Source organism: Neoarius graeffei, chromosome 7 (genome assembly GCF_027579695.1).
Source record: "Neoarius graeffei isolate fNeoGra1 chromosome 7, fNeoGra1.pri, whole genome shotgun sequence".
Taxonomy (NCBI): domain Eukaryota; kingdom Metazoa; phylum Chordata; class Actinopteri; order Siluriformes; family Ariidae; genus Neoarius; species Neoarius graeffei.
The window spans coordinates 7,734,746-7,747,425 of NC_083575.1; the positions used below are offsets into that span (position 1 = coordinate 7,734,746).

Here is a 12,680-nt window from a genome sequence, read left to right on the forward strand (position 1 = left end):
GATTTCCATGAAGACATGGTGTGTGAAGGTTGGAGTGAAGAACTCTAGTGTCCTCCTGCACAGAGCCCTGACTGAATTCAACCCCACTGAATACCGACTGGACCCCAGATCTCCTTGACATCCCAACATTAGTGTCTGATCTCACTTTGGCTGAATGAACACACCTCCCTACAGCCACGCCCCAAAACCTAGTGGAAAGCCTTCCCAGAAGAGTGGAGCTTATTTGAACAGAAAGTGGGATTAAATTTAGCATGTGCTGTGATGTTCAACAAGGACATACAGTATGATGGTCAGATGTGCACAATCTTTTGGCCAGATAGTATATGAGGCGCCCCCCCATAAATCCATGGAAATAAACACGTGTCAAATTCTGCTTCTTCTATTTTCCTGTTTCCTACCTGGATGGCACGATGAATATTTGGAGCATCGTTGAAGGTGATGACTCCCAGATTGATATCTAAAGCCTTGAGCTTCATCATAGCCGTGTCGATACCTGAGATGTCATGTGATTCCCCATTTGTCAGGAAGATGGCCACCTTCCTGACCAGTTTGCCATTTCGGACACGTTTGAAAACGTTCTCAGCAACGAAGCGCAAAGCCTGGCCCATATCGCGCCGATTCCTGCTCCTCTGCAGAGAGATTCCCTTAACCGCCTCCAGCAGCTGACTCTTTTGATGGTAGTCGGAGAAACGGATCAGATAACTGGTTTGACTGTTGTAGGACACAACAGAAACTCGAGCTCCGACTGGACAGTTGGTCTCCGCGATGGCGATATCCTCGAGCAGAGACACGGCCGTTGAACGCATCTTATTGAACATCCTTGGAGTTACATCAGAGGATGTGTCCAGAGCAATCACTAGCTCTGTTGGGTAACCTGGACACTGGGTTTGACCTAAACACCGAAGAAAAGAAGGAAATCCAGGAAGGAAGCATAATGGAGAATAAATACAGCAATGTTGTTGTAACATTCTTGAAGTATCTGCAGGTTTGAAGATTAGACTTAAATGCTCTTGAAGTCATGTAAGATTTTGTTGAAATGGAAAATGTTCGAGCAAGTTTTGATAAATTGGGCATAATTTATCAACCTTTGACGAAAGTTATGTGATTAATGTTTTCATTGCCACTCTGAACTATAAATTACTGCCAGATTTGGAAAAAAAATTGCTAATTTTTTTTCAGGCCTTGTGCACATGTTGAACGCTGATCACCTTATGAAGCATGTTGATGGTATAGCTATGTTACACTGAGTAATGCCCACTAAACTCCATAAAAGGCAAATGTAAGTTTGGATCCACTGTTTGTTCCTGGGAATTTAAGGAGTTAAATAATTGACTGATCCATAGAATTCTGGTATCGAGAGATGGAAGTAGAGATGGATTGATCAGCAAATGGACATTTGGTTGGATGGATGAAGAGAATAATAACCTCCGGATCAGATGGCTAGATGGATGTATAGATTAACGGATGGATGGGTATTAAAAGGAAGTGCAACAAGTGGATGGATCAACACTTGGAGGTATGGATGGACAAGACAGAAGTGGACTACAGCATGGATGGATGGATGGATAGACGGGTAGACATGACATGGATGACAGGTCAGATAGACAGAGAAAACAGACAGACAAATCTTGTTCTTACCGCCACAGCAAGCTGTAAAGGTATCAGACAAATTTTTAGAATTAGAGAGCGAATATTTCATATTTGTATGTCAGGTTTAATGCAGTCATCCTGAGAGATGGGTCAAAATTCTCAATACGCTCATATTTTTTTTCTATATTCTCATTGAACACAATAGGTTAGAAAAGAAAATGACTAGCTAATTGTGTGGAGAGATCGAGAGAGTAAGAATGATCCTCTTACCACAGTTTTCACGCACGTAATTCACTAATTCACATTCCTACAGAACAGAACAGGGCAGCATTCAAATCATTAAATAAACCTTGTGAAGGCTTACGTTTTGTATGTACTTGTCAAATTAAAGGTGGAATATAAGAACCTACCGTTTTCACACTGGTTCCTGGTGATCCTTTCGGACCCTAAAGCACAAGAAATGCATTCTATAAAGCCAACTGTTTCAGCTGAACCAAAATTAATTACTCTGGTTTCCTCAGTGGAAAACAATGTAGGAATTCTATAGGAAGATTAGTTTGCCTTATTTACACCTGTTAGTTGAATTGTTCCATGTTGTTTGTTTTGTTTTATTTATTTATTTATTTATTTATTTATTTATTTTCAGTTTAAAAAACCAAAACTGCATAAAACCCACACTACATGGAATGACGAGATTATTATGTACACCAGCGGTTCTCAAAGTACGGTCCGTGAAGCATCACCCAGGAGTCCATTAGGGGTCCGTTTTGTTCTAGTGGTGGAAATCACAATCTCATTCCAAAGTTATTATATTTAAGGGTCCAAGCCCCAAAGTATGTGCCCCAGGGGTCCATTCTTGGGCCACTGCTGTTCTCTGTCTTCATTGATGACCTTGTAGACGTTTGTGAGAACAACCTCTTCTTGTATGCTGATGACTCAACTTTGTTTTTTCCAATACCTTCACCTGAGGACAGCATCTATATAACAGCCAGCCTCAACAGAGACCTTGAAAGGATGAAGGCCTGAGCTGACAAGTGGAAGGTTACATTTGAGCCAGCAAAGTTCAAGCCAATGATGGTGTCAAGAAGGAGAACTCCATCAACCACAAAACTGTACTTTGGTGACTGTCAGTTAGCAGTCCAAGAAGAACTTGAGATCCTTGGTGTTAATATCGACAGTAAACTTTCATGGTCAAAGCACATATCATCCATTGCCACCAGAGCTGGACAGAAGCTTGGTGCCCTGAGAAAAGTTGCCAACAAGCTTGACACGAGGCAGAGCCAACAGTATACAAAGCACAGGTCTGCAGCCTAATGGAATACGCATGTTTGAGTTGGATGAGTGCTTCCTCAACTACTCTAACCCAACTAGAAAACATCCAGAGAAAGGCACTCAAGATCATAGGTATAGATGAAGCCACTGCCTGCACCCAATTTTCCATTCCTAGCCTGTCCCACAGATGCCAAGTCGCTGCATTATCGGCATTCTTCAAAATGCATACCAGGCACTGTCCAACAGACCTTCACATGCTACTCCCTCCTCCGCTGAAGAGATGATGTGTGACAAGGCCTAGTACCTCAATGTCAGATCATGCACTCACCATACCAGACACAAGAACCAACTCCCTGGATGGAGGCTTCATCCACTCAACTGTGTGTGCCTTTAACAGTCTTCCTGATCACACTGTTGGCAACATATCTATATCTAACCCTAACCTTGATTTCTTCAAAGGACGTGCACATGGATTTCTCCTAAATAGACCTTAAGTCATTGTTGTTTATTTATTTTTTTTAGCATATCGATTTCTTATTTTCTTATGCTTCTTGAGCTGCAGTGAACCATTTGATTGACCCAGTGGGGAACCTCCTTTGTTGCTCTGCTGGGCTATTGTTCACCTATGCAAATTATATACAAAAAAAAAAAGTCAACTCTGACCGCAAGTGCTCGAACAGTGGAAATTTCAGCAATAGAAAGTTCTCTGGCTCCAGTAAATATAATTTAAAAAATGTGAATTGTCAGGAAGTAAGTCTATACTGTGTGGATTTTTTTTTTCCAGTTAAGGGCTCCTGGCTACAAAAAAAGATTCAGAACCACTGACGTACACCACTGTAGTACCATATAAACCAGCAGATCAGTGCATAACAAAATGACCTCCAGGTTGAAGCGAGCTGTTTTCAGGATAAAATCGACTTGTGGTAAATGATGTCTGAATAAAGACCGCCATCTAGTTGTGAGGTGAGAAATGAAATGAGGGTTTTCTTTTCCCCTTGCTTTTTGGTCAATGAAAGCATTGATGTTTTTTTTCTACGTTTACTCCAAAAGATCTACCCCCCCAAAAAAAAAAAAAAAATCAAAACACTTTTCATGAATCACAGTTAAACATTTTTATAATGTGATATTAATACAGTTTAATAATGTTTTTTAATTAACTATAAAGCTTGCCTGCGACCCTGTAGAACAGGATAAAGCGGCTAGAATTAATGAGATGAATGAGATGAGAAGCTCCAAATTTCAATATGTTTTAATAATAATGGTGAAGACGATGATATCCTCAACAGTTTAACTGATTTATTTTTTCAAATATTGGATGAATATTAGTAAATACTGACCTGGAGTCCGATCATGCCAATATCTCCGGGCTCTCCAGGAGGTCCCCGATTTCCTCCGTTTCCCTACTCAACAGTAAGACAGAGCTGTAAGTAATTACTTATGTGAAATTAATTACTCTGAGAAAAATCAGTTCATTCCTGGGCACATTTTGTATCTATTTAAAAGCAGTATTAACATAAAAAAATCTTATCTAATTTAATCCAATGCTGATTATTGAGAACTTAATTCGAAGACCTTACCAGACGTCCTTGGTGTCCTTTGGGTCCTCTCACTCCTTTGAATCCTTTAGTTCCATCTTCACCCTTGATTTTAATAATGTTTCAAAGATATTAAAAATGAAATGAAAAATATGCCAAAAAAATCAATTTATATAATTGAAAGAAATTACAGGAAAGATTTATTCAAACGGACCGGCAAACCAGGATAACCAGGAAAACCAGTGTTGCCCTGCAAGAGACCAAAATTCATAGCTATGATCAGCTAGTTCTAACCATATACAGGAAAATCTTTTATATGCAGTCCCCTTTGAAAGTTCTGGAACAACAAGACCAATTTTTTTTTTTCATTCTACACTGAAGATATTTGGGTTTGAGATCAGAAGATGAACGTGAGACCAAAGATCATAATTTCAGCTTTTATTTCCTGTTATGGGGCGGCACGGTGGTGTAGTGGTTAGCGCTGTCGCCTCACAGCAAGAAGGTCCTGGGTTCGAGCCCTGGGGCCGGCGAGGGCCTTTCTGTGTGGAGTTTGCATGTTCTCCCCGTGTCCGCGTGGGTTTCCTCCGGGTGCTCCGGTTTCCCCCACAGTCCAAAGACATGCAGGTTAGGTTAACTGGTGACTCTAAATTGACCGTAAGTGTAAATGGTTGTCTGTGTCTATGTGTCAGCCCTGTGATGACCTGGCGACTTGTCCAGGGTGTACCCCGCCTTTTGCCCGTAGTCAGCTGGGATAGGCTCCAGCTTGCCTGCGACCCTGTAGAAGGATAAAGCGGCTAGAGATAATGAGATGAGATGAGATTTCCTGTTATTTACATCTCCATTATATTAAACAACTTGGAACATGGTGCCTTTGGTGGCAGACCACCCAATTTGGGGTCATTGTCTTGCTGCAGGATGAAGTTTCTCCCCCTTTGATTGGATGCATTTCTCTGTGTATTGGCAGACAGAATGTTTCTCTTGACTTATGCTACTACCATCACGAGTTGCATCAATAAATATTTGAGACTGTTCCAGAAACAGCTATAGATAGTTTTCACATGACGTCACAGTGTCGGGGATTCCCTAGTGGCGGCCATCTTGGGGGTCCAGCTTACCGTACGGGTGACTGAGCACACATTGTAACGCGCGAGTACAAAGTCTTCAAAAGAACCCAAGCAGGCTATTTAAAGCTAGCAATGGTGCACACCTGTTGTATTCACGGCTGTCGTAATAGGTCAGATGATGAAGTCAAGCGGAGCTTTTATGGAATTCCCACTGTACGGGAGCACGAAGGCGAGCAAACAAAGAAACTCAGCATACAAAGGAGAAATCTATGGCTTGCGAGAATCAACCGCAAGGATTATCAGCCTTCCAAACACAGCAAAGTCTGCTCCGATCATTTTATAAGTGGTAAGTTGTTTAAATAAACAATCAATTGTGTTTAAGTTTGTTTTTGGAAACCAAAACATCATGTGAACAATCTCTGGAGAATGCCTAACTGGAACCGCTGAGTGTACGTTTACATTGTAATGTACACTTAATATCGCTCATTTGTCACGTTTCTATTTGAAACTTGTCACTTCACTCACGCAAGGGTCATTTTTGAAAAACATTTTAGGTCTATTCTGTATGATTTGATTTGTGTTTGGGATGCAAACAGCGCGCCTTTTGGCGGATGCCGCCTGAATCGCGCAGATCCGATTTTTTTTTTTAGGGGAGGCGTTGGAGTGTCTGATTATAATTTCAAAGTAAATTCTGTATTAAAATTACTAAATAAGCAAATCCGTTACAGTCCATGAAACAGGAAGTATAAGGATGAGAAAAAAACAGTTTAAATCGGAAAGCTGCGCACATATGCGCAGTCCTGCACACCGCTCGGGCTGTGCAAATGTGCGCAGCTTTCCGATTTAAACTGTTTTTTTCTCATCCTTATACTTCCTGTTTCATGGACTGTAACGGATTTGCTTATTTAGTAATTTTAATACAGAATTTACTTTGAAATTATAATCAGACACTCCAACGCCCCCCCCCTAAAAAAAAAAATCGGATCTGCGCGATTCAGGCAGCATCCGCCAAAAGGCGCGCTGTAGAATATATAAAGTTGTATATATCAGACAGCCTTTAAAGTTTGATGAAGTCAGTTTCAGGCTTTGGAGCAGGCTTTGGCAGTTTCAGGCTTTGGCAGCCCTGCATAGTCACTTGAAAATGCATCTTTGTCCACTTCGTAGGGGTCAATTCCCCCAATCAAGGCCAGTTTGGCTGCATACCGTTGTCGTGAGATGTTGTCTAATGTATCTATATACTTCTGTTTGCTTGATTTTGTCAACATTGATCTTTATTTTAGAAAACTGACTATATAACTTCATAAATTCGTCCGAGATAACGTAGCCGGTAGTGGCGATGGTCCGTTTTGTTTGCCCCCCAAGATGGCGGCTGGGGGGGCGTTCCCCGGAATGCCGTGACGTCAGTGAAAACTATCTATACACACCCCAAGCCATGACAGTACCTCTACCGTGCTTGACCCATGAGCTTGTATGTTTTGGATCATGAGGAGATCCTTTCTTTCTCCACATTTTGGCCTTTCCATCACTTTAGTAGAGTTTAATCTTTTTTTGAACTTTTGTGGCTAATCTGTTTTCTTCTTCTGCTTTTTGTGAATTCCAGGCTCACCTTCTGATCCTTATTGCTGATGAGAGGTTTGTATTTCTGCTCTCAAAATTTTCTTTGAATGCTGGATTGTGATACCTTCACTCTTGTCTTATAGAGGTGGTTGGCAATGCCTCTGACTGTTGTTTTGGTTTTTTTCTTCACAGTTCTCACAAGGTTTGTCATCAACTCCTGTTGTTTTCCTTGGCCAACCTGTTCCATGTCTGGCTGTTAGTACACCAGTGGTTTCTTTCAGGTTTTCTCTTATTTCATCTTTTCTCAGATTTGAAAGGGCTTGCTTTTATCTCATAGACATCTCTCTGGTCTTCATGATGGTTTATCCTTTTTAACAACAAATTCAGTCTTTACAGGTGAAACCCAGGGCTCAAACCAAGAGTAGATATTCAGAGCTGTTAGTTGTTTAAACAATCAATCGAGCAGATCACACCTGGGCAATAAGAAACAAAAGAACTGGTCTTGCCGTTCTAATACTTTCAAAAGGGACAGAATTTAATAAATATATTCTACACAATAAAAAAAAAATGAATGAAAACATCTTGAATTTTTTTATGCTATTGCTTGGAGTAGGTGGTGAACTGCTCAAAGTACTATAAGGATCAATTCAATAATAATAATAATAATAATAATAATAATAATCCAAACAAATGTTCTACTGAGAAAGTAAGTAGTCCTGGAGGTTCGTAACCATCTAAAGATACCTCTAAAAATCTATAAAAGGCGACTAAAATATTTGTCAAAATTATATTAAACAGATTACTAAAATTATAATTCCATTAAATAAAACAATCTTGGATTTCTTATTTGACATTTTGGCATTACTTGGAGTCGATGTTGAACACTCTGATCTACGTTAATGTTGTTGTTATTACTACTACTACTAATAATAATAATAATAATAATAATAATGAGGGTTAAAGACAGGAAATGTGACAATACTTTATGTCCTTTATATCCTGGAGGTCCGTAAGCATCTGCACCAATGTTGCCCTGTTTAAAAGAAAAGTGTTAATCAGTTTTACTTGCCTCAACATACCTGATTTCAGGTGAAATTTGCAATTCTAACATGCAAGTGTAATTTTAGTTCATAAAATTAATCATTAAACTTATGAGCACTCACAACCCCTGTATTGCAATTTGAATAACTTATGATCATGATTATCTTGGTAATCATTATGTAACAAGAAAAATTAACTTTTTTAGTCATACTCAATGCCCTGATTTAATAAAGGATCATGTATGTAAATAGGTGAGAACTTGAACACCCACAAAAAAATGAAAAAAAAAAAAAGCCATACAAGGTTAAGATTAGTCCTTAACCAGACTTGCAGAGGATGAATATGATAAAAGGGCTGGTATTAAATTAGCAAAAGCTTGTTTGTGCCAGTTTGGGACAAAATTAAAAAAAAAAAAAAACAATCTTCATGAATGACAAAATTCACCAAAAATATGCATTAGCAAAATGTTTTTATTCACTTGTGTTATAAATAGAACACGGCGTCCTTGTCACAGTGCAGGCACTCATGGATGTATGCGCAGGGGAGAGCGGGGATGCAAACAGGAAGCGTGAGCAAACTCGTAGTTAAAGCCAGGCAAGGGTCAGTCGATTGGCGAACAGAATATCAGAGAGAGGACAGAGGCAGATAATGGGAAAACAGCAAAAGTTCAATAACAGGAAAGCAGGTAGATTAGAAAGGCTTGGTATGACCGGAAAGACACAGAACGATACTTTGCACTGAAGGAGAGTGAGGAAGAGGCTTAAGTAGTGTTGCTGATAATTGTTAATGAGAGACAGCTGAAGTTAATAAGATGGGGGCACTTTGTGTTCTGACTCACAACGCCATTACTGACAGATACCACCCCCCGAGGAGCTTCCTCTGGGAGCTACATTCTTCTTGGGACACACTCTCCCTCTAGGTGCAGGTTTGTCAGGATGCTGAATGTGAAATTCTTGAGTTAGCAGGGGGTCAAGGATGTCCTTAGCCATTACTCAGCTCTGTTCCTCTGGTCCATACCCCTCCCATTCTACCAGGTACTCCACTTGACCTCCTCTTCTTCTGGAGTTGAGAATTCTGTTTACCTGGTCGATAGGTTCTCCCTCAAGACTTAGGGGTTGTTGTTCTGAGATGAGAGTATTTTCTGCCAGAGGACCTTGAATTGCTGGTTTCAGACATGACACATGGAAGGTTGGGGAAATGAGGCAGTGAGGTGGAAGCTCCCGTCTGTATGAAACCTCATTGATGCGACGTAACATTTTGTGTATGGGCTGATGTAACGTGCCTGGAGTTTCTTGCAAGAATTCAGTTCCCTTAAGTCACGTGTGGAGACCCATACCCTGCCGCCAGGCAAAAATTCAGGATTTGTTCCATGGTGCTTGTCTGCATATTCTTTATACTTGGCGTTTACTGCTTCAGTTCTTTGATGAACCTCCTCCCATACTGCTTGGCTCCTAGAAAACCAGTCCTTGACTGACTGTACCTGTGCTGGAGTGTCATCCCATGGGAACAGGTGTGGCAGGTAGCCGAGTATGCACTGGAACGGTGTTAACTGGGTAGCTGAGTGCTTGAGTGAGTTTTATGCATACTCCGCCCATGGGATGAAATGTGACCAGTCCCCTGATTCCTCATGCAAAAGATTCTCAGGAAACAGTCGATCTCCTGGTTGGCCTGCTCCACCTTGCTGTTGGACTGAGGGTGATAACCCGACATGAGGCTTACTGAAACACCCGGACGCTCCATAAAACAAGTCCATAACTGTGAAATGATCTGTGGACCACGGTCGCTGACAATATCCTCTGGGATACCAAAGTACCTAAACACATACTGAAACAGGAGTTCTGCTGTCTGAAACATAGTGGGAACGCCTGGTAAGGGAATCGGCCTCAAAGCCTTGGAGAATCGGTCTATAGTCACCATGATGGTTGTGTTACCCTGGGTTGGTGGTAAGTCTGTTAAGTCTATGGCCAGGTGGGACCAAGGTCTCTGAGGCATAGGGAGGGGACATAGCTTACCAGAGGGAGGGGTTCGTGGAACCTTTGCTTGGGTGCATTCAGAGCAAGAAAGCGATAACGTGATTTGATCTTGGTTCTCATGTTTTCCCACCAGTACTTACTTATCAACATCTGATAAGTCATTTGACTACTAGGATGTCCCATAGCAGGAGATGCATGTGCCCATGTGATGAGTTTACCTCGAAGGGTTTTGGGGACGTATAGTAGTTCTGGTGGACAGTTCTCTGGGCGCCTTCGGGGTTGAGAGTTTCTGATCTCTTTATCTAGGTCCCAAGTGTTAGACTACACAAAGCATTCTGGTGCAAAAACAGGATGTGGTTCAGTGTTGTGAAGAGCAGAACCGGAGGTTCGGGATAGAGCATCGGCCTTTGTGTTCCTAGATCCTCAACAAAAAGAGATCGTGAAGTTGAATGGGGTGAAAAGAGGGCCCATCGGGCCTGACATGTGTTCAATCTCTTTGCTTTCTTAAGGTATTCTAAGTTCTTGTGGATTGTAAAAATCACAAATGGGTGTGTAGCTCCCTTTAGCCAGTGTTTTCATTCCTCGAGGGCAAGCTTAATGGCTAGTAACTCATGATTCCCGATGTCATAGTTCCTCTCTGCAGGTGAGCACTTCTTTGAGAAAAATGCTACTGGGTGAAGCTTTGGTTTCTCATCAAAACGTTGAGATAGCACCCTTCCAACTCCTGTTTCTGAGGCATCCACCTCAACAGTGAATGGTTTGGTGGGGTCAGGATGTTGCAGGATGGGGGCTGACGTGAATGCAGTCTTTAGTCGGCTGAAGGCTTCCTCCACTGCTGAGTTCCAGAGGAGATGTTTTGTACCTTTTTTTAAGCAGGGTGGTTAATGGAGCAGCAATGGTACTGAAACCTCTGATAAATCTTCTGTAGAAGTTCACAAAACCTAGAAAGCGTTGGAGTTCCTTAAATGTGGGTACAGGCCAAGACATGACAGCAGATACTTTGGAGGAGTCCGTGCTGACTCCCTCTGCGCTGAAGATGTAACCCAGGAAAGAGATATGATGTAAATGGAACTCACATTTCTCAGCTTTGATGGAGAGATGATTCTCAAGTAGGTGTTTTAGCACGGATCGGATGTGTTCCAGGTGGCTTGATTCATCTGGGGAGTAGATCAGAATATCGTCAATGTAAGCGATAACAAACCTCCCCAGCATGTCCCGGAGCACGTGATTGATCAAGCACTGGAAGACGCTTGGTGCTGAAGAAAGGCCATAAGGCATGACCTGGTACTCAAAATGGCCAGCGGTGGTGCTAAACGCTGTCTTCCATTTGTCGCCGTCTCGAATTCTGATCAGGTTGTATGCACTGCGCAGGTCAAGTTTTGAGAATATCTTTGCTGAACGTAGTTGTTCTAACCCTGAAGGGACAAGTGGAAGTGGATACGGATACTTTACCTGATTAAGTCCTCTATAATCTATGCATGGACGAAGACCCCCTCCTTTTTTCTCCACAAAGAAGCCGCCTGCAGAAGCAGGTGACTTGGAGAGCCGAATATAACCTTGCTTGAGAGCCTCCTGAATGTACTCCTTTATTGCTGCTTATTCTTTCTGGGAAAGTGGGTAGATGCGACTGCAAGGAGGTGATGTACCTGGGAGAAGGTCAATGGCACAATCGTAAGGGCGAAGTGGAGGTAGGCCACAGGCCTTGTCCTTACTGAAGACCTCCTTCAAATCAGGGTAGCACACCGGCTACCCTGGCTTTGTAACCAAGGATAACCCAGGTGATGTTGTGATTGACCGTAGAAGTCACAAACAGTGAAATGAATCATTTCACTGCAAACTGGAGTGGTCCTAGCTGTGACAGGACCATCTCCTATAGGTCCTCCGTCGATGGTCCTGATGCTGAGTGGACTTTGCAGAGGGGTTGTGGACAGGTTGAACTCCTGGACGATGGAGTTGTCAATGAAGTTCCCCTCCACCCCTGAGTCAACAAATGCAGACAGTACATGGGTCAAAGCTGGCAGTTTCAACAAGACTGGTACTTTGAATGATTGTGAGTTAAATTTCCTTGTAGAACTCACTGCATCAGGAACAGGTTCAGCGTTATTGTGATTTCTAGTGGGACAGACGGGACACTGAGAAACGTGATGGTCGAAACTGCCACAGTAAAAGCATAGACCTTCACGTCGTCTTCTCTCTCATTCAGAGTGCCTCAGTCTGGTTTGGGAAAACTCTGTGGGTGAGGACACATCCATAGACTGGGCTGGTTTGCTGTCCTCTTTGAGAGAGAGATGGCTGGAGAAGTAGGTGATCCAGGTGAATCGTGAGATCTATGAGGGAGTCCAATGTGAGATGTTCATCTCTGCAAGTCATTTCACACTCTGACTCTCAGGACATAAACCTTGACAGAACACTGCTTTCAACACTGGCTCATTCCATCCACTAGCAGCTGCAAGAGTTCTGAAGTCAAGCACAAATTTCGCTATTCTTCTTGTTCCTTGCATGATGGTGAGCAGGCTCTCACCGACTTTGATCCCCACAGGTTTGTGATTGAATCTTCGCTTTAACAATTCTAGAAAGCATTCATATGAAGTGGTGTGCTCCTCTCCACTTTTCCATACTGTGCTAGCCCACTGTAGCACCTTACCAGT

At 42.1% G+C, this 12,680-nt stretch overlaps 1 protein-coding gene across 1 annotated transcript in view; it reads right to left on the reverse strand.

The window, feature by feature from the left end:
- Positions 1-12,680, reverse strand: part of LOC132889086 (collagen alpha-4(VI) chain) — a 76,528-nt gene that overhangs the window by 19,983 nt on the left and 43,865 nt on the right. The window contains exons 27-34 of the mRNA XM_060925249.1: positions 8,001-8,051; positions 4,612-4,647; positions 4,440-4,502; positions 4,200-4,262; positions 2,001-2,036; positions 1,861-1,897; positions 1,639-1,650; positions 399-892 (exon numbers count right to left, since the gene is read on the reverse strand). Of these exons, the coding sequence (XP_060781232.1) occupies positions 399-892; positions 1,639-1,650; positions 1,861-1,897; positions 2,001-2,036; positions 4,200-4,262; positions 4,440-4,502; positions 4,612-4,647; positions 8,001-8,051 (792 nt within the window). The remainder of the gene's footprint in view (positions 1-398; positions 893-1,638; positions 1,651-1,860; positions 1,898-2,000; positions 2,037-4,199; positions 4,263-4,439; positions 4,503-4,611; positions 4,648-8,000; positions 8,052-12,680) is intronic.